The sequence below is a fragment of the Palaemon carinicauda genome, chromosome 20 (genome assembly GCF_036898095.1).
Source record: "Palaemon carinicauda isolate YSFRI2023 chromosome 20, ASM3689809v2, whole genome shotgun sequence".
NCBI lineage: Eukaryota > Metazoa > Arthropoda > Malacostraca > Decapoda > Palaemonidae > Palaemon > Palaemon carinicauda.
The window spans coordinates 24,336,120-24,357,779 of NC_090744.1; the positions used below are offsets into that span (position 1 = coordinate 24,336,120).

The 21,660-nt window shown below is 41.1% G+C and overlaps 1 protein-coding gene across 1 annotated transcript in view; it reads right to left on the reverse strand.

The window, feature by feature from the left end:
* Nucleotides 1-21,660, reverse strand: part of cnk (connector enhancer of ksr) — an 81,981-nt gene that overhangs the window by 8,525 nt on the left and 51,796 nt on the right. The window contains 5 exon segments of the mRNA XM_068394929.1: nucleotides 913-1,134; nucleotides 5,426-6,528; nucleotides 6,531-6,949; nucleotides 7,098-7,286; nucleotides 7,626-7,713. Coding sequence (XP_068251030.1) covers nucleotides 913-1,134; nucleotides 5,426-6,528; nucleotides 6,531-6,949; nucleotides 7,098-7,286; nucleotides 7,626-7,713 — 2,021 coding nt within the window.

The window sequence follows — 21,660 nt, forward strand, 5'->3', positions numbered from 1 at the left end:
CCCATGGAGCACCAGCGATACCATGGAAGGCCAACTTCTTTAGGTTCAAGTCATTGTACGGGGGAAGGGGAAGACATTGGAAAAAGTAATGGCAGCCATTTCAAACATGGTGGCTACAGTTAGTGGTGCATAGCAATGTACAGTAGTACAGTAATAGTATATATCAGATATGAGAGGGCTAGTCATACAAATCACTACTAATCCTCTAAATTATAAGTTTATCAACTAAAGCTGCACTCTATGAGCTTGTAGGACAAAGAATACTGCATAAGACTAATCGAAAAGAATCTTCATTTTCATTCATCCAACCATTCAGTACAAAACAAGAGTAATATGGCATACTATAAAAGATCAGCTAACTTACTGAATACAATCCTCTTTGGGCTAGCCCTATGAGAATTAAGCATCTTATCTCAAATATCTGGCATTATATCAAATATTCTCTATGCATTATTATTTTTCCTTGCATATTTGACAACACTGATTATACTACATATTTATATATCTGTAAAATTATCAACTTGTGAGATGCACCACTAATGTATTATCAAATTTAGCAGGTCTGTGGCAGCATCATTCTCAACTATCAAAGAAAAGTTCAAAAGGGCCTTTTTTAATATATATTAATAATGTAAATTGGAAAACTAAATATCAGGAAAATAAAACCAAACTTTTGCTACTGGCACTGCCTAAATGGGTGTTACAAACGTAAATTATATACCCTAATGAGAACAGCTTTCAATCAATCTTTCCTTGTCAACTGCTTGTGGTGTCCCTCTTGAAATTTCCAACTACTGCCACTTTAAAAACCAGTTTTCTAGAAAAAAAGGAAAACAGTAAAACCTTAAGGGTAAATAACAAATGACTAGGAATTATCCAAAATAAAACAAAGACAGATATTTATGATCTTACTTTTTGATTCCTTCCAACTTTATTTGGAGTATTCATGGACAGTGAATGTAAAGTTGTAGAAGGTACAGCAGCTGCTTGTAATGTTGGGGATGAAAGTGGCAGGACATTCGAAGAAAATGGAACTGTAGGCGAAGCTGGTGGAGAGGTAAAAAAGACTTCCCGAGGTGACATCACTGCTGGAGTCCGCCGTTGCTTTCCGATCATAGACACACCCATAGCAGGCTGTTACAAAAAGTTGATCTTATGAAAACTCATAAAATACTTATACAATGACAAGGTTAAATAAGTCCTACCTGGAAAAGTATTCCTATTCAGATATGCAGCCTTCAAAAATAAACAAAGTCTCTCTTACTAACATAGAAGAAATTATTATTATTATTACTAGTCCCTTGTCAGGCTGGAAGGACCATAGAGAGGAGACGTCCCCTTTTTTGTTTCATTTGTTTGATGTCGGCTACCCCCAAAAATTGGGGGAACTGCCTTGGTATATGTAGCCTATGTATGTACCACTAGTCAAGCTATAACCTTTGTTTGAAAAGTAGAATGCTACAAACCCAAGGGGTACAACAGGGAATGCAGCCCAGTGCAGAAAAAAAAAAATAATCTAAATTTGTGTCATGAAAAAATTTAAAATTTATATTTACATTCAGTTCAATAACATTAAAATAGATCAGTCATACATACAAACTACAAAATGAGACATGAGAACCTGTTCAACATAAAAGCAATTGTAACTACTGTAGATTGAATTTCTGAAGTTTCACTGATTCTATTAGATTATTCCCGAATCAAATAATGTGTGGCATCGAGCTTTATGATGGAGAAGGCAAGAACGTTAGTATTAACTGCGTAACCTAGTACTACATACAGGGTTGAACAGTCTGCACAAATATAAATAGAAAGAATGGTTGGAATTATGAAGAATCTTATGCAACTTGCACAAAGAACTAACAAAATCCCAGTACCTAAGATAAATATCCAAATCAGGGATTTTGTCCAACAAATTGAGATGAGAGTCAGCAACTGAAGACCGGATGGGAGAACAATACTCTGAACTAGATACTGTATAATAAAAGCATTACACTCCTCAAGGATAGGCTAATCATCAAAAATATTAAAACTCAATATGCCAAATTTTTAGCAATTTAAGAAACAGCAGATAAGCTATGTTTCTCAAAGTTAAATTTGCAATCAAGAATCCCACCTAGAATTTTGAATGAATTGTACAGTAAAAGTCATTTCAACCACCACCCAACGGCCATGCTTTATCTATTTATTAAACATCATCTAGAATTTGTCGGCAATTGCCGGTTTAAAATTCATTGGCATTCGGTCTATCAGCAATACTGTTATTGTTTATGTTTTGTTATTGGGTTGTGCATTTCAAATAGTAAATATTAAGTTCTCAAATTAATGGCAATTCATATAACACAGAATAATCTCCTTTCAAAGAAAGAAACAGCCCTAAAACAAACTGATCTACGACTACTGTTTGAACGAGCAAGCAAACCAACAGATGATCATCCAATATCTGGGATTGCATCAGCTATTGAGAATAACATTCTCTTTCCATTTCATTCATCAGATTCAAATAAATAATTAAATAGTGTGGTGTAGTGTAATTTAATTTGAAAAAAAAAAATTAGGAAACAAAGTCTGAAAATTATGAAAATATAAAACAAGATGTGAAAAAATATTCTTATATGTTAACGTAATTTTAATGTTTGAAAAATAAAAAATAGAATTAGAAAATGAGAAAACCAAGTTCTCATTGTATGGAAGAATGTTGTAGGAGTGTGATGTCGCAAGTAATGAAATAGAACACGATCGCAAGCAGACAGATAGTACGTGATGGTGAGCAGATTAGATGACACTCGCTTAGATGTGCACGATCATGAGCAGACGAGTTGGTGCATGATCGCAAGGTGGTGAAGTAGTGTGCAATCACGACCAGCTGATAAAGCATGCGATCGCGAGCAGGTGAGGTGACACTCCCTCAGATGCGTGCATTCGTGGCCAGGTGAGATGGCGCTCCTTTAGGAGCATGCATTCAGATGAGATGGCACTCAAATAGGAACGCATGATTGCAAATAAGTGAAATGGCGCTGCGGTAGGAGCAGGCTATCACGAACAGATGAGGTAGCGCTCTCATAAGAGCATGAAAACACAGTAGCACTCTAATAAACGCTCAAACAGGTGAGACAGCACTTCTATAGGAGCGACTTATCGCGAACAGATGAGGTGGTGCACTCTTAGAAGCTTGCGAGCACAGTAAAATGTTTATGTGTAATAGAGTGCTAATGGGCACATGCAAAGTAGCACGTAATCCCGCCATCTCTTTCTTCCAACCAGCACTGTGCTCAAAGTTTGACAAGTGAGAGGATCTACTTTCAGCGCTAAGAGACGAAGGTGATGCAGCAGAGGTGGAAGAATAACCTAGTTCTTCTTTTATCGATGTGTGCAAAGATGTCATTACTAACACACATTAGCAGGGGAATAAACAGCAACAGGAATGCTGTTAACAGGAACAAAATTGTATATCAGCAGGTTACATAGAAATTGTCAGTCGGCAACAGTTACCAGGAAAACATCAAAACCTTCTGTCTTTCTCTCTCATACAACGAATTGCTAACCATAAACTAGACGAAAAAACAAAAAATTAAAACAGCCAGTTGACAGCACTGGGAGTATAATCTGTACTCTACAGCCACTTGAAACTAAGTGGCTACTGAGTGTATTTAGTGAGGGGGGGGGGGGGAGAGAGGGCTTCCCACCACCCTCCACTGACTAACCACATCTGTGTTATAAATTCTAAGAGCAGAGTTCCAGCCAAGCTAAAATCATACTATCATTAATTAAATGAGATTGGGCTCAAGATAAACAGAAGAAAGACAGAGATGATGAGAACGGAATATGCAATGGAAGACGAAATATTACGGGAAGGAGAAAGTATTAATGAGGTAGAATCATTCAAATATTTTGGAACTAAGATCTCTTATAGTTTCTTTAGAATTGGAATTTACTGAAAGATTGAAAAAATCAAATCAGACAATGGCTAGGCTAAGTAAAATTTGGAAATCAAAATCGCCTGAAATTACATATAAAAATCAGGCTATATGTCAGTCTAGTCTGTAGGTAGTAGGTTGGCCAGGGCATCAGCCATCCGTTGAGATACTACCACTAGAGAGTTATGGGGCCTTTTGACTGGCCAGACAGTACTACATTGGATCCTTCTCTCTGGTTACGTTTCATTTTTCCTTTGCCTACACACACACAGCGACTAGTCTGGCCTATTCTTTACTAATTCTTCTCTGTCCTCATACACCTTTCAACAGGGAGATTATCAAACAATTCTTCACCCAAGGGGTTACTGCACTGTAATTGTTCAGTGGCCACTTTCCTCTTGTTAAGGGTAGAAGAGACTCTTAAGCTATGGTCAGCAGCTCTTTTAGGAGAAGGACACTCCAAAATCAAACCGTTGTTCTCTAGTCTTGGGTAGTGCCATAGCCTCTGTACCATGGTCTACCACTGTCTTAAGTTAGAGTTCTCTTGCTTGAGAGTACACTCGGGCACGCTGTTGTCTTGTTTCTCTTCCTCTCGTTGTGTTAAAGGTTTTGTATTTTATATAGGAGATATTTATTTCAAAGTTGTTGCTCTTCTTGAAAACTGTATTTTTCATTGTTTCCTTTCCTCACTGGGCTATTTTCCCAGTTGGAGCCCCAGGCCTTATAGCATCCTGCTTTTCCAACTAGGGTTGGAGCTCGGCAAGTAATAATAATAATAGTGAGGTCGGTGTTTTTGTATGGACAAGAGTCGTTGTATGACAACGAAACAATATCCAACAGATTTTGTAGATTTGAGAACAAAGACTTCAGAAGAATTTTGAGAGTAAAATGGCAGGTCAAGATTAGAAATGAAACTACAGTATAAGATAAATAACTCGAGTGCCATATGTGGATATCATGGTGAGGGGTAGATGGAGATGGTTTGGTCATGCTCTTCGCACTCCGCAAAAAAAAAAAAAAAGAGATTAGTTCACCAAATATTTAATTGGGCTCCAGTAGGCACTAGAAGAGTTGGAAGAGCCAGGTCTACATGGCTGAAGACTATGAAGCATGAAGTGGGAGATGATGAATGGAAAAGTATTGATTTAAAAGCTCAAGATAGAGAAGACTGGCAAAATCTAATCGAGCCCCTTTGCGTCAATAGGCATAGGAGGAAATGATGATCATGATTAAAGGAGGAGGGTTTGTATTCATGAAGGAACGAATGTACAGTACATTTAGTAGGCTAGTTTTCTACTTGAGACTGTGGTGCACCTCAAAATTGTACATTTACCCTCTTTTTTTTTTTTTTTTTAATAAAATGCAGAGCAATCCATTATGTATTACATATTCAATAACTTTACTTTTGATTAAAATATAACTCTATTTGATAAAAATGAATGAGTAATTCAGAATGTTATAGTCATTGGTATTAGATCTAGAATTAAAAAAACCTAAAAATAACAAACCTTTAGCGGAGTTCTTGTAGTCTCAATCGTTTCCTCTGCTAAAGTCGTTATAGTTAGGCTTGGGATTGGCTTGGGCCCTACCCTATTTATGTTAGGAGCCCCGGAAGACTCTTCGTATGAAGAAGCTAGGGAAGTAGCTGGTCGAGCATGTCTAGAAGACAACACACTAGGCAGAGATGAAGTTGATTTGGTTGACGTGATGCTGACACTCGACGGTGAGGGAGAAAGACTTGAGGACCTGCATGTTATTATGGGCGTACTTCCTGACAATGAGGTAGAAATGGGGAGTGTTCTCTCACTCGGCGTCAAAAACTTCGTTCTAGGGGGCACTTCAGGACGTGAAGCAGCTTGAGTTCTGGCGGCACTATTTCGGACAACTATTTCCTTTACTTGGGCTTTCTTTGTATTTTTTCCACTACTATGATTCACATTTTGTTCAGTTCCTGACACCGGTTGTGTAGGACTTAAACATACATTAATACTGGACTTGTCTTTACTGTCTACAGTTATTTGTGCAACGCCTGTGACCGGATCTAATACTAGTTCAAAAGCAGGTTTCATTAAATCGCCTCTATTTCTAACCTGGGGAGGATGATAAAGTGCTGTACGTTTTAATCTTTCAGAAATAGGAGTTTCTCCTGATGCGGATCGAGAACGACCATCCCTTTTTTCTGGAGATGGGCGAACAAGAGGTCGTTGCTTGGAAGAATCTGTCCGTAATGAATTAATCCAGAGCTTTTCTGGTGAGCCTTCCCTATATTCTTCTGATGCCAGTAAACTACTGGTAGATCCATGGGAACTACGTGTCGGGGTATTCAGAGGAGAGATGGGAGGGGATAGAGCTCGCTGATGAGAAACTGCTAGGCAATCCAGCGAACCTCTCCTAGGGGATCTAGATCTCACTGGTGACTCCCCACCAACACTCCCTCTTCTGTTATGATTTTCCAGCTTTGACGGGCTACATCTTCCACTCGAGGGAGGGGATCCACACCATCTTCCATTCCCAGTTCTACTTGGACTACCTCTAGAATCTAAGTCGACTGATGACGGCCTTATTGGCATGTGCTGACTACTGGCACATGTAGGAAGCATATAGCGAGGCGATGGACACTTCCCGACATGTTATTTTCTTCTAAAGTTGACTCATTATTTCCTAGATTCTCTGGGAGAGCGGTGATATTTTGTGGATAACTATTTTCACTATCTCTTGGTTTCACTACATTGTCTTGGTGTACGGTTTCTAAATTACGGTAAGAGTGGTCCGATACATTCACATTTTGAGCAACCCTATTTTGCTTTTGTGGCTCCTGCTGAACTATAGGTGCTCGACCTGTCGAAACTTTTCGACGTTCTAGCGTAAAAGAGGCTGGTATCTGCTTAAGACGATCACGAAAGCTGTTCTTCCGTGTGACACCTGTATGTGAACCTTTCTCCTCCACTGCAGAACTGTTAGGTGGCTCAGGCTTTGCTGTACCTCTAAGATCACCCGTAGATGTACTGCGGCTATTGCTCTCACTGACCCTCCTGAAAAAATAAAGACAAGTTCAATATCTATCTTGTAGTTCAAATTTCTTAATAGACAAGATTTATGAATTATATATTTTAGATGCCTTTGATAATCTATGAATCATATGTTTATTATGACAAAACAAAAAAGACTTAGCATTTTCACCTGTAACTTCTAAAAGATGCTGTTGGTACCGGCTGGTTGTTATCCCTGGCTGGTTGCAAAAACCTGAGTGCAGGATTTTTTCCTCCTCCCAGGGAACCAAGGTGTGAACCACGTGACTGGGGGCCTCTTGATGGGCTGGCTGAACTACCTCTCCATAAGGAACCAATGTTTTCTTGACTAGGTGACACTCTATTAAAAAAAAAATAACGTGAAGACAGCTTTGTTTATATAAAAAAAATGGTTATACATGTTAATTATTCTTGACAATATGCATATATTTTTCTAAATAATAACTATTACTGTCAATTATTGCAGTTCATTCAAATTACTAGGACAATTATCAGTTTCAACAGTAGTGTAATTTATACACAAGTAGAACAGTTTAAATACTGTAACAAGTATTAAAAACAATTGTAATATTATACTCCAATACTATAACCACACAATTACAGACAAAAATAATTAAAAACATTATTAAAAAATTCCAATAATTTCTGCAACAGAGAACCTGATTCAAATAACTTTTACCTTGACTGGTTAGCTTGCGGAGAGCGCCGAGAGGGAGAAGTTCGATCCTCAAGTTCTTCATCGGTTTCACTGTAGTACACTTCTTCCCCTGTGTACATGTATACCAGGGTAAACAATAGTATTAAATCTTTTATAAAAATATTTCATTAAGCTAGGACTCTATATTTCCTTAAAACCATCCCTCTAAATCTTTGGATCAATTATATTTTACTGTCCCTCAGCTGAGTACACAAACAAACTAAGTAAAAAGAAATAAAAAGGAGTAAAAAAAAGAGAAAGTAAAAAGAAAGAAAAGAAATTCATTGAACATTCTTCGTTGATTGAAAAGTTAGAAAGTATTTTGTACAGTGACAGAACACTAATAGAAAAGGAAAAATCTGCTGCAATTACAATTTATATATACATACTCCAAAACTGACTGCAGTTGTTTCTATACTTACCTGCTGTTTATTTCCCAGAAGCAAACTTAACAGTGACATCACCCAAAAAATCTCATTATTTCCTGTTCTTCCCTTTGAAAGACAATACCTCACCCCACTTAGGAAACATCTAGTGACTAATGAAAATTCAAGGTAAGGCCTGGCCTTACCTACCTAATCAGTTTCAAATATTTTACTTATATTCTATCCTCTTGAACTCATTGATCAGTGGGGAGGATGGTTGGCATGTATATGAACATCAGGTGAATATGGAAATAAAATCTATTACTAAAATTCCATTTATTTCTATGAGCCTCCCCTGATGATCTTATTGCTGACTAACGTTCTGATGTTGGTGGGTCAGGAAGGAGAGAGATGAAATATAAAGTCCTAAAAAATAACAAATTCGTAAGTAATTTGTATTTTTCCTAGTATACAAACCTGGAGCTATTTATAAGGTATACTTTCGGCGCAGCTGAAAGACGAGCCATGATAATTTTAGTGAGGGATAGCTACCCCATCCGCTAGTTAGCGGGTAGGGGTGGGGTAGACTGGCTACCCCGCTCACTCACACCTCTCGGCTGAGTAACCACTTTGCTTTATGGCAGGACTTCTCGGGGGACAGGGTGGCGGACCAATTTGTATAAATAGCTCCAGGTTTGTATACTAGGAAAAATTAAAATTACTTACAAATTTGTTATTTGTTCCGATGTAGATACAAACCCTCCGCTATTTATAGGGTGACTTACTCTTAGGAGGGAGGAAGTCCTCACCAACTGGCCTTGGTCATGACCTGGGGTCCTATCTATTTCGATCTGTGATCGATAGTAGAAGGGACCCTACCCTCGCTAAAATCAAGTGCCGATATGAAGTAATGCACTGATAGCGGCCTGCAGAAGCTTGTGTGGAAGTGGAACTAACAGTGTGGCTTGTCTTTAACATAGGAACTCGAGTACAAAACCTATTGTTCTTGAAGACTTACCCAATACCCTCCCTCTAAAAGATATTGGGGACGTAACAAAGTATTCTTCTATACTTAGGAGGCATAAGGGAAATGGGTCTTACCCGCAGCGAGGTGAGGTCAACTATGCTGAGGCTTGCGGAGCTGTTTTCCCCAGAGGAGAGAAGGTGAAAGGAAGAAAGGAGCCAGGCCTTTTTACTCATTCACCCCAGACTAATCTGGGTAGCCTTAGCCCTTAACTCTCTGCTACTTGTCCATTAAGGAGCCTGAGGTGTTTAGACCATTTGTTGTGCGACCACCACAGGACGAATGGAAAAGGTCTCCATGTTCTTGTGGGTTACGTCTTTGCAGGTAGTGGGCCGTGAAGGTCGATTGACGCTTCCACATGCCCACTTAAAGCATCTGCACCACAGAGTAGTTTCTTGAACGCCAGGGACGTAGCAACGCCACTGACGTTACGAGCTCTGGGTCTTAGGATGGAGGAGAGTCTAGATTGAGAGTAACCTCAATTGCCTTCCGATCCCAGAGGGGAAGGAAATCCTTGAGGCCTTCCTCTTGACCTTCCCTGTGCTGGTCAACAGTGCCGACACACGGGGGCGAGCTGGTATCGTTCTTTTAAGGTAACCCCACAGACTCCTCACTGGGTACAACCCCAGTTGATGGGTTTTTGGTTACTGAACAAAGACTCTATTCGAAATGGGCTGCACCTAGGGTACAGCACACTCGGATTTGAGTCTTAGCAATCCACTCAGGGACGCCACTGAGGATTACTTCTCCCCGTCTCCTAGAGAGGAGACATCAGAAGATGGATCGTACAACACACTAACTCTCTTGGTCAAAAGCCCAAGTGAGTAGAAAGGCCGTCTTCCGTGTAAGGAAGCGATCTGCTGCTGGGCATAAGGTTCGTAGAGAGGGGCCTTCAGAGACTGAAGGACCCAAACCGCGTTCCCAGGAGGAAGTTGAGATCCAACATGTGGGACAAGTTATCTCACACTTGTATAAGTAAAGGCATCGATGGGAGAGAATCCCCTTCCACAACATCAGTCACAAAGGACCGAACACTTCGCCTGGAAGACCGACACTGAAAAGTGTCTGAGGTGCCTAGACATCTTTTCCGTAACTTGTTGCGAAAGGCCTCTCTGAGAGGGGTGGTGTAGGATCGTCCCAGGCGAGAAGTCAAAGCAAAGCTATGGTTTAGGAATTGAATTGAATTGAATATGGGATTTAGGCATTAAGCCAAGCACTGGGGCATCAAAGGCCATTCAGCGCTATATAACAAAAATCATTCAATCATATCTGTACACTCACACCATTTAGTATCATTTTAACCTTTAATACAAATCGTAACACTTTCATACAATAAAATCTAGATGTGAAATAAATAGCGATTAAAAGGGTAAAATAAATAAATAAATTAATAAAATCAATTATAGCTCGTAATATAACCCAATACTTTGTATAAATTTTCTCAAGTTCAGGGTATTACAGTTTTCCCCCAGTATATCTCTTAACGGTTTGTCCTGGAGTAAATGTGTCCTCCTCTGGAGATTAAAAACAGGACAATCGACTAAAATATGTTTAACATCCATTGTCACTTGACAGGTATTACAAAGAGGGGCCTGTCTCCCTTCCCCACTCTTCATTAAATAATTGTGCGTTGCATGTGTATGGCCAATACGCAGCCTAGTTAAAATAATTGTATCCCTTCTACTTGTAGAATTACAACATGACCATTTATCCACCAATGGGTGGATTTGTTTCAATTTTGTATTGGTGGTCAGTTCAGACCATCGAGCTTGCCACTTATTTTTACAGTAAAGATGAATCTCACTTTTAAGATCTTTGTAAGGAATACTCAAGGGGGATGGATTACTTAGCCCTGAAGCTTCCTTTGCTGCCTTATCAACTTGTTCATTCCCATCCACCCCAACATGGGCAGGGACCCAACAGAAGTGAACACTGATACTCTTCCTAGATTGCAGAAGTACTAACCAGTCCTGCACCTCTTGTACTAGATGATGGCCTGGCATAATTTGTTTTAATGAGAGTAAAACACTATTGGAATCCGTAAAAATTGTATAAAAACTATTTTGGTTGCCATTTTTAAAAATATGTTGGACTGCGAGAATTATTGCGTACAACTCAGCAGTAAAAATTGAACAAGAGGATGGGAGTTTCCTTCTAATAACAATATCCCCCACCACAGCTGCACTTCCAACTCCTGCAGCCGATTTGGAGCCATCTGTAAAAACATGTTTCCCATGATGTTGAGCAGCATGATTTAAAAACTCACTTTTCATTACCCTACTAGGTAAGGTATTTTTCCCTCCTGCCGTAAAACATACTTTAACAGGTGGATTACACCAAGGAGGAGACTTGGGATATCCTACCTCTGCTATCTGTGCTGTTAACAAGCCTACTTCTCTAGCATCATTTTTCAGCTGTACTTCCAAAGGCTTAGGCACTCTAGATCTGTTAGGAGCCCGATCTAAAGGCGCCCTAACATATTTACAGTTAGGATTGTTTCTCACAGCAAGGGACCTAGCTAAAAACCTCAAACTCAACTCCTCTCTGCGAATGGAAAGGGGAGGTATGCCAGAATCAACATAGAGACTGTCAATGGGAGATGTTCTGTAAGCACCTGTGCAGATGCGAAGCCCAGCATTGTGAACAATATCAAGTTTTCCAAGTAAAGTCTTTGTAGCTGACCCATATATTTGGCATGCATAGTCTAACTTGCTCAGACACAAAGATGTATAAATTCTAAGCAAAGTTGTTCTATCAGCACCCCAATCAAAATGCGATATCACTTTCAGAATGTTCAGTGACTTCTTAACCCTGATAGATAGGTCATTTATATGGGGACCAAATGTCATTTTCTTGTCGAAAATGACTCCAAGAAACTTGACACTATCCTCATATGGCAAAATACAATCATTTAAGAAAAGAGTGGGGATCTCTTCCCTTTTACGAGTACGAGTAAAGCGAATGGCTTTGGTCTTCTGAGGAGAAAACATGAATCCGCGAGAATTTGCCCATGCGGAAGCAGCATTTATTGCAATTTGAAGATTTTGGCATGCTTGTAGTGCAGATGATCCACTACAATAAATTGCAAAGTCATCGACAAATAGTGATCCTTGTATGCCAGGAGGTATGTGACTAATGAGACTATTAATAGCAACAGCAAACAAGGTCACACTCAATACGCTGCCTTGGGGGACACCTTCTTCTTGCATGTAGGATGAAGATAGTTCTGACCCTACTCTCACTTTAATGGAGCGGTTTGATAAAAATTCTTCAATAAAAGAGAACATATGTCCTCCTATACCCCACGAGGCCAATTGCTTTAAAATACCACCCCTCCAGGTGGTGTCATATGCCTTTTCAAGGTCAAAAAAGACACCCACCACCTGGTTTTGGTTAGAAAAAGCATTTGAAATTTCCCTTGATAACATCAGCAAAGGGTCTAGAGTACTTCGGTTCTTCCTAAAACCAAACTGTCTGTTAGATAAAAGATTTTTTGATTCTAGATACCACACAAGTCTGTTGTTGATCATTCTCTCAAATAGTTTGCATATGCAACTGGTCAAGGATATGGGCCTATAACTAGATGGCAGTTCTGGGTCTTTACCAGACTTGTGGCCTGGAATTACAATTGAAGTATGCCAGGAATCAGGAGATGTATGGGAAGCCCATAGACCATTAAAGGTTTCTAATAAAAATTCCTTGGTATCCACTGGAAGATGTGATATCATTTCATACCGGATGCCATCCTCACCTGGGGCAGTTAAAGAAGAGCTGGAGATAGCATTTTGCATCTCCTCCATACTAAAAGGCAGGTTAAAAGCTTCAGTATTTGAAGAAGCAGGAGGAACAACAGATGTTGATGCTCTAATTTGTTGAAATGCTGGGGAATAGTTGTCAGCACTTGATACATGAGCAAAGTGCTTAGCAAGAACCTCTGCTACATCTTTGGGGTCAGATATATATCTATTATTTTCCCTTAATATTGGTAGAGGCTTAGGGACGAATTTACCTTGAAGTTTTCTAATCTTGTCCCATATTTCCTTTGAAGGAGTTTTGGTATTAATATTAGATATATATTTCTTCCAAGATGCTCTCTTTGCTTTTTTAAAAATTCTTTTTTGTTTGGCACAGGCTCTGAGATATGCTATTCTATCTGCTAAATAGTTTGTCCTCAAGTATCTTCTGAAGCAAGTTCGGGTCACTTTTCTTGCGTTGGCACATTCTTTACTCCACCAAGGAACTACAGAGCGATGAGGTAAACCGCATGTTTTAGGTATAAACTTGCTAGCATTATCATCAATAATATTTTCAAGATGTTGATAGGCATGCACTGGAGATGTAAATTCATCATATTCTTTATCAGTGTGTGAACAGTTTTCATAAGCTGCCCAGTCTGCCTCATCTATCTTCCATTTTGGTGGACACTGAGAAGGAAGATTATGGACATAATTTAACATTATTGGCCAATGGTCACTGCCATGTAGGTGTTCATTTACTGACCAAAGGTAGTCCAATCGAATGGATGAGGAACAGATTGACAAATCAATGGCTGATGTAGAGTTGTGGAATACATCATACCTAGTTGGAGAACCATCATTCATTAGTATTACATCATTGTTGTCGATTAATTCTTCAACAAGATTACCCCATCTATCGCACACATTTCCACCCCATAAAGTATGCTTTGCATTAAAATCACCCATTAAAATAAAAGGGGCAGGAAGCTGATTGATCAAGTCTTGGAGGTCAGAAAGTCTAAGCCTTCTTGGATTACCAGCATGATCTAAGAGGAAAAGTTCTAAGGATGGTTCAATATATAGCGAGCATAAAGTAATTTTTTTCCCGATATGAGTTCTAACTGCACATGCCTGTAGTGGTGTATTGAGTGGGATTGTTTCAAATTTTACAGATTTGTGAATAATAAAACCTGTACCACCTTGAGCTCTTGCAGCTTGCAAAGGAGGGGATCTACAAAGATGATAATTGAGTCCAGGATTAAATGGTTTGTCACCGATCTTGGTTTCCTGTAGGCAAATTACCTTCGTGTCCGAGTCCCTGGTTAAAGTTTTTATTTGCTCAATGCTAGTACTTAGACCTCTGCAATTCCACTGGATGATAGACATTATCTTTTGTTATTATTTTTCTTTGTCTCATTTGTCTTTTGGGACTTTTCAGATGAAGCCATGTAAGGCCTGGAGATGGAAGGCTTTACTAGGCCACCACTCTTCTTTTCTTTCTTTCTAGAATCTTTACAAGAGTCAACCTTAGGATCATGAGCAGTAGGGCACTTACCTGACTTAGATGAAGGTGAGGATGATGGGGACCTTTTCCTCTTTGGAAGATCTTGTTTTCCAATCTCCATCAAATCAGGTAGAGATTCTGCCTGAGACAATACATTTAAGGTGGTGGAAGCCACATTGGCTTCCTTGGAGGATTGTGCTAGAACTTCAACAGTTCGAGCACTTAACCCAGAAGGCTGGGCTACTACCTCTAGGGGAGATGCTCCTATCGGTGACAATACTTTTGGTGTGTTGGACACCATATTGACCTCTTTGGAGGTTTGTGCTCTGGCTTTTATAGCCTGAGCACTTGACCCAGATGGCTGGGCTACTACCACTAAGGGAGATGCACCTGACGGGCCAGGTGCTGCCACTGGTCCCCCTGTGGTAGTAAGGGGTAGTGGATTATAATCTTTTGTTGGCATCTTAACCGCGCGAGCAAAATTAAGTTGCCGATTGAGTAAATGCTTTGCATAACCTACACTTATATGTTCAGCATTTGCTTTCAAGATTGCAGCTTCTTCATTCTTGTATTCTCTACATCTTTTATCATTTGGTTTATGATTATCTTTACAGTTTGCACAGGTTGTATCTCTGTTGCATTGGCCATGTTCTAACAAAGAACAGTTAATACAGATCTTCGTATTATTGCAGTACCGGGAAGGGTGACCGTACTTGAAACAATTGAAGCATTGTAAAGGCCTAGGTTTATATTCTCGAACACGTACTCTTTCATTCTCAATAATTATATGATCTGGTATAACAGGGGTTTCAAATGTTAAAACTACCATGCTTGTTTGAGGGATCTTACTTACTTTCCAAACATTAGCAGGGCACATGTCCAGAATTTCTGGTTCTGAGAATTCATATAGATCTTTATCAAAAACTACTCCTTTACCATAGCTGAAGCTCATATGTGGTTTAATATCCTTAATAGGATCAATTTCTGCAATCTTCATGCCACAAAGCATGTGAGCTTGAGTATCTGATTTTGCATTAATCAAAACAGATTGCTTACCGTATCTACTAATATCCTTACTTTTAATTAATCCAACTTTTTTTTGTATAAATTTACTAATCTTATAATAGTTATAATTTTCTATCTTTCCAGATGCAATTATCCATGTTGGGGGCTTGGGGGTTCTTACTTCTGGAAGTCTATGCTCTATTTCTTTTTCCATCCATTCTTCTGGTTTATATACCTCTAGGTGTCTTGGTGCTTTATCACATAAAGCCCCAGAAATCAAACAATTGTCAATTTTTATGCTATCTAAATTTTTATTTGCTTCTAAAGCAATCTCAAAACTTGAAAATGATACCCAAGCTTCCCAAAAGCCTTTACTACCATTAAGCTCCATTAAAATTTCTTTGATTGCTCCAAATCTACAGAAGGCTTCATGAATTATGTCATAGCTACAACCAATTGGTATGTTTTTTAAATGGAGAATTTTCAGATTTTTTGTTGGATCTGGTAATGAGCCAGAACCAGAGAGTAAAGTATTACGGTTATTACAAGCATCATTTTCCACCAGTGCCGATAAATTGTCTTTAACAACACTGGTCAAAGAAGTATTGTTGGAGGAATCCTTTTTATTGCCGAGGTTGTCAACAGAGCTTTCCCTATTTAAACAAGCATAAGTCGTCAACGGTGTCTGGGGTTCGCCATTTGATCCAGGGGTACGGGGAATATTAAGTTTACTCATTAATTATTTTTTCAGGGGGAGGGAAGGGGTCATAATAACAATGAAAAAAAAACAATGAAAAAAAATATAGTTTAAGGGAGAGAAAAAATTAAGACTGTCTGAAATTCCAAAGAAGACACCGTTAGCCTTTCCTGGAATTAATTTCTCCACCAATGACACCTGTGAAAGCTGCTTACCAAATGTCCACTCCCTACCCTACCACAAAGGGATGGTACCACTATGATTAGAGTGGCTCAAGTGTATGCCAAACCCGCTTGATGGGACTGAGAGCATTTCATGAATACAATCATCCCCACTCTAATCATAGTGGCAGGCAAACCGGACAGAATGCCGAGAGTCCTATCTCTATAAAATCGCCAACCCCTGGAATCCGAAGGCCAAATTTCCTAAGAGATAGTTCCGCGTGCCAGTATGGGAATACTGACACTCCTAGGTGTCCAAACATTTTCGGGCAGTTGGCAAGACCACCACAGCTCCCACAATTGATTTTGAAATAAAAACCGATCATGGATACAATGTCCCCTCTAAAAAACCTGGACAGTGAAATGGGTAAAAGAGTTTTGACAGCAAGGTTGGAGACAGCTGATAATTATGAAGGAGGAATAAGCAATAAGAGGTAATAGAAAAAGAATGAGAGAAATTTAGAGTCAAACTGAGGAAAAGAAATTCCCCAGTTCGAGAGCCCTCTTGCCCGTCACAAGCCTTCAGCACGGGAATGATATGCCGTGCTGAAGCCCAATGACTTCATCAAGGCATTCTCTCGTTAAGAGGGCTATGGTTTAGGAAAGTGTTAGCATGTGGCTACTTGGAAAATCCCTCGGAACTCCGTCAGGAGCTGTAGAAGGTCCGGGAACCATTCTGCGGGTTACCATAGCGAAGCTATTGGAGCTCCGTCAGGGGCTGCAGGTCTGGGAACTATTCTGCGGGATGCCATAGCTAAGCTATTGGAGTCATTGATAAGATCTTGCCTATCCTGACTTGGCTGAGGACTTTTTCACCAGACCGAATTGGGGGGGGGGGGAAACCAAGGCACACCTCTAGGCTGCCCCACCGATTTTGGAATACATCTTGTTTGAGGGCCTGGTGTTCCGTGACTGGGGAACAGTTGAGTGGGAGCCTGAAGATCAGGGCCGCTGCGAGCATAACCACAGTTGGGGACCTCACAAAGTTACGACTTTGTTGGATATAAGTTGATTCCAAGACACTAGGAGCTCACTATCACGGTGGTTTTGTAAGTACATTCCTGTATCAGGAATGACGTGAGCAGATGGGGGCAACTAGTTGTCCTCTGTACATCTGAGGCTTCGTACTGCTAGATGGTTCTCTAAGAGAGGTGAATGCTGGTACCTTTCTGAATCGGGCCAACGGACGAGGCTGGAATGGTGCGGCATATGGGGCCCCCCCTCTTCTTTGATGCATTAAAGAGAGCATCATATCCAGAGGGAAGACGAGAAGACACGCCTCTTGGCAGAAGCTCTCGTCTTCCACCCATCATCCGCGGATTGTCCACCGGTGAGGTGGGGGAGTGCATAGCAATAAACACATCTCGAGATGATGTCGAGATGTGTAATTAATTGCACGTTCTTGCAACGAAGGGGAAAAGACTGTTCTCCCTCCAACTGCCACTAAACCAGTGTGGTTGGCCGAATAAGACCGATACCAACCGGAAAACCAGTTAATCAGTACAGCTTATGTTATAATAGCGAATCTCCATAGAGATCGCTTTCCGGACAAGAGACTGTACGGTAATCACCGAACGCATCTAACCAAACCCAAGAGGGGATTGAGACGTATCTTCAATCTATTGTTGGGTGGGTAAAGAGCATAAGTCTACTACGGAGTAGTAACACCGAACTGTAGGCATGATAAGCATACATGCGTAGTTCGACATAAAAGTTGTGTCCGGAACTCAGTTGGAGAATGTTGAAAACGTTCGTAACTGAGGTTTCTCCTTCTTAGGACAAAAAACGTTCATACTTCTCCGTCTCCAATCGGTAACCTAGCATTTATATTAAATGTTCCCTACTAGGAAACAGATATGCTTATGAGAAGTTTCCAGCCAAAGCCTTTGTAGAAGACTAAGACTTCCGATCGGGGGAAAGGAAAAAATGCCTATAAGGAGGCAGAACGTAAATGCCGTATGTCTGGTTACAGGAAAGTAGCCAAGTAATGTACTGAATAACCTGGTTTCAGTAAGGGATATAAATATACAACTTAATAGAACGGAGTTCTAATTGGAAGATGTATATAGCCCTTATTGGCAGAAAGATCGCTTGCACGCATATATGTACTTGTCCATTTGCACTAGCGCATGCGTATTCTCTGCCTCCAGGAAACGTTTGCAATGAATCCGGTTGTGGGAATAATGTATGTGCGACGAATCGCAACATTATTGCCGAAAGAATTTTGATCGTTGACTAACTGTAATATTTTCTTGAATGAGAGCGAACATGTTCTCAAACAAAATATACAGTTATAGAGGCGACCATTTCCCCTTTGGTTTACCCCTCCTCTTTATGTGAAGGGCTAGAAAGTGTTCATCACACAGAAACGGATGTCTGGTTACCTGTGGGCGGAGTTTGAAACGTTCGTAAACGTAATGAAAAGTTGCCCCCGCTGTTGCTATCTTTCTTTTAACGTCAGCTAACAACGTTCCTTCGGGACTGATTGTTCGAAACAATAACCCTGTAAGGGTAGAATAAAAAAGTCTCGGAAGCCTATCATGTAAAAGGCAAGTCGTTATACCCACGGTACAATGACAGGGGAGGCTGCCTCCATCAAATGGTAGAACCAAGTTTAAGACAATAACTTCGCGGTTTTGTCTTGGCTAGAGCACATGCTCCGGGACGGCCTACGGCCTTCATGAAGTTTTAACAACACCCATTGAAGTTCTGTAAAAACTTCTCAGGAACGAGTCTCCCGAAAAGGGTGAAGTCTCGTATGTGGGAGTTTGCTTCAAGAATGCCAGACATAATTGCCCTCGACCGCTTACCCGAAGGGGTTGCCATCAAAAGATTTCTCACTAGTGAGAAAACTACCGTCTAAATCAGGCAAGGCCTGCCAAGGGAAATGAACTGGAATGTAAAGAATTTTTCATTCCTTGCTCATTTCCGTCTGCTAACCAAACCACTCGAAGTGGGAAGGTGGAGGAAAGATGACGGTGGTTCGTTCGAAAACGAAAGGATCGGTGCTGGCGAAACTAGACTAGCTAATATAGTAATCAGCTGGGAGTGTAGAATGACGTATCAAGTCACACCTTTGGAAGACCCATCACGTAGGAGGGGAGGTCGACCATAGAGTTTTCAGAAAAACTCTGGATCGCAGAAACCGAGAGATTCGGATGAGAACCTAGGGGTTCAGAATCTATTTGTGAATTCCTTTCTCACGGCCTTAAGGGATGTTGTGCCGAGAACCCGCAGGAACTCCATTGCTGATTCTTGATGGAATTTTCAGGAATCGTGTTACGTGACCAGGACCCAAAGGAACTGTGTCATAGTTACCTGTAGAGATTCATAAACCCTTAGGCAGCAGGCATCCCTCTGTCATCAGAGTAAAACTCTTGATGACGATGGGCACGGGCGAACAATTCACGGGACGAGAGTTTGAAAACTCTTGTGCACTCATGAACACTTCGCGCAACGAGAGTTCGAAAAACTCTGTCATAAGAGTTGTTCGCGCACTTCAACTGATTGCGTGGGCCTAGTTGTTCGCGCACGCCACATTGGCCGTGCACGTCAATCCAGTCGTTCACCCTAATCCGGTCATGCGCACTAAATTGGTCTTGCGCGCCACATCGGCCGTGCGCGCCAATTTGCACGCGAGAGCTCTCAGTGTGGCGAGAGTACTCACTACTACGTTCACCCGAAGGTTCACGACAGCCATGTTGTGTGAGCGCGAACGGTCAACACAATGAGAGCCCACAAACTCTGTCATATAAGTATGGCTATGATCACGAGAACCTAAACGTTCAGCGTGAACTGCGTTGTGAGACCCTGAAGGGTCAGCGCAAACGAGAAACGGAAGTTTCTGTCACGAGACCCCGAAGGATCAACGTGATTAAGGGTACGAGAGACCATAGGCTTAATGTAGCCTGTGTTGCGAGACCCCAAAGGGTCAGCATAACAAGAAACTGAAGTTTCCCTGTCACTAAACCCCGAAGTGTCGGAGTGATTGATTGATTGATTGATTTAAAGTTTTCAGGCATACTAAAGTTACGAGAGCCCAAGGGTTCTGCAATTAGTTACGAGACCCCGATGGGTTCTGCGTAATAACTAATGTTACGAGACCCCGAAGGGTTCTGCGTAACTAATGTTACGAGACCCCGAAGGGTTCTGCGTAACTAATGTTACGAGACTCCGAAGGGTCAGCGTAACGAGAAACCGAAGTTTCCCTGTCACAAAACACCTAAGTGTCAGTGACTAAAGTTACGAGAGCCCTAGGGTTCGACGTGACTAAAGTTACGAAAGCCCTTGGGTTCAACGTAACTAATGTTACGAGACCCCGAAGGGTCAGCGTAACGAGAAACCAAAGTTTCCCTGTCACAAAACATCGAAGTGTCAGAGTGACTAAAGTTACAAGAGCCAAAGGGTTCAGCGTAACTAATGTTATGAGACCCCGAAGGGTCAGCGTAACGGGAAACCGAAGTTTCCCTGTCACAAAACATCGAAGTGTCAAAGAGACTAAAGTTACGAGAGCCCAAGGGTTCAGCGTAACTAATGTTACGTGACCCTGAAGGATCAGCGCAACGAGAAACCGAAGTTTCCCTGTCACAAAACACCTTAGTGTCAGAGTGACTAAAGTTACAAGAGCCCCAGGGTTCTGCATGACTAATGTTACGAGACCCCTAAGGATCAGCGTAACGAGGAACCGAGGTTCCTCTATCACGAGACCCCGAAAGGTCAGCGTGATTGATGGCACAAGTTCCCGAAGGCTCAACGTTACCATCGTTACGAGAGCGCGAAGGTTTCGAGCGGAGTTTGAAGGACTCCTACTGTCATGAGAACCCACAGGATCAACATGACGAGAACCTGAAGGCTTAACGATCACACCAGCCCAAAGAGTGATCGTAACGAGATCCCAAAGGATCAAGGAGAACCAGCAGGTTCAAAGATAACACCTCCGAATAAGAGGTTTATTCTCCCGAAGGAGAATGTCACTTAAGATAAGGCTCTCGCTCTGCCCCTGAAGGAGAACCATAAGCATAACGGGCGACCGCCGATGCCCAGAGGTGGTCTTCTCTCAAGAACGAGAGACTCGTTCCCCCGAAGGGATAACCTGCTTCGGAGAAAGCTCTGCCACCACCCCTGGTGGATCAGCAAACTCCTACAAGTTATTTCTCGCGAACGAGAGGGAAGTTCTCCCAAAGGAGATCGCCTAAGACAAGCTTTCTCCCAGCTCTATGGGAATAAAGTGTAGGCGTAAAAAATATCTCTCGCGAACGGGAGAAGTCCTCCCGAGGGAGGACATCGCCAAATACAAACTTTCTCCTAGCTTTATGGGAAAAAAGCGTAGGCTTAATAATATCTCTCTCGCGAACGAGAGTGAAGTCCTCCCAAAGAAGGACATCGATTAAGACAAGCTTTCTCCCAGCTCTATGGGAAAAAAGCGTAGGCGTAAGAAACTCTCTCACGCGAACGAGAGAGAAGT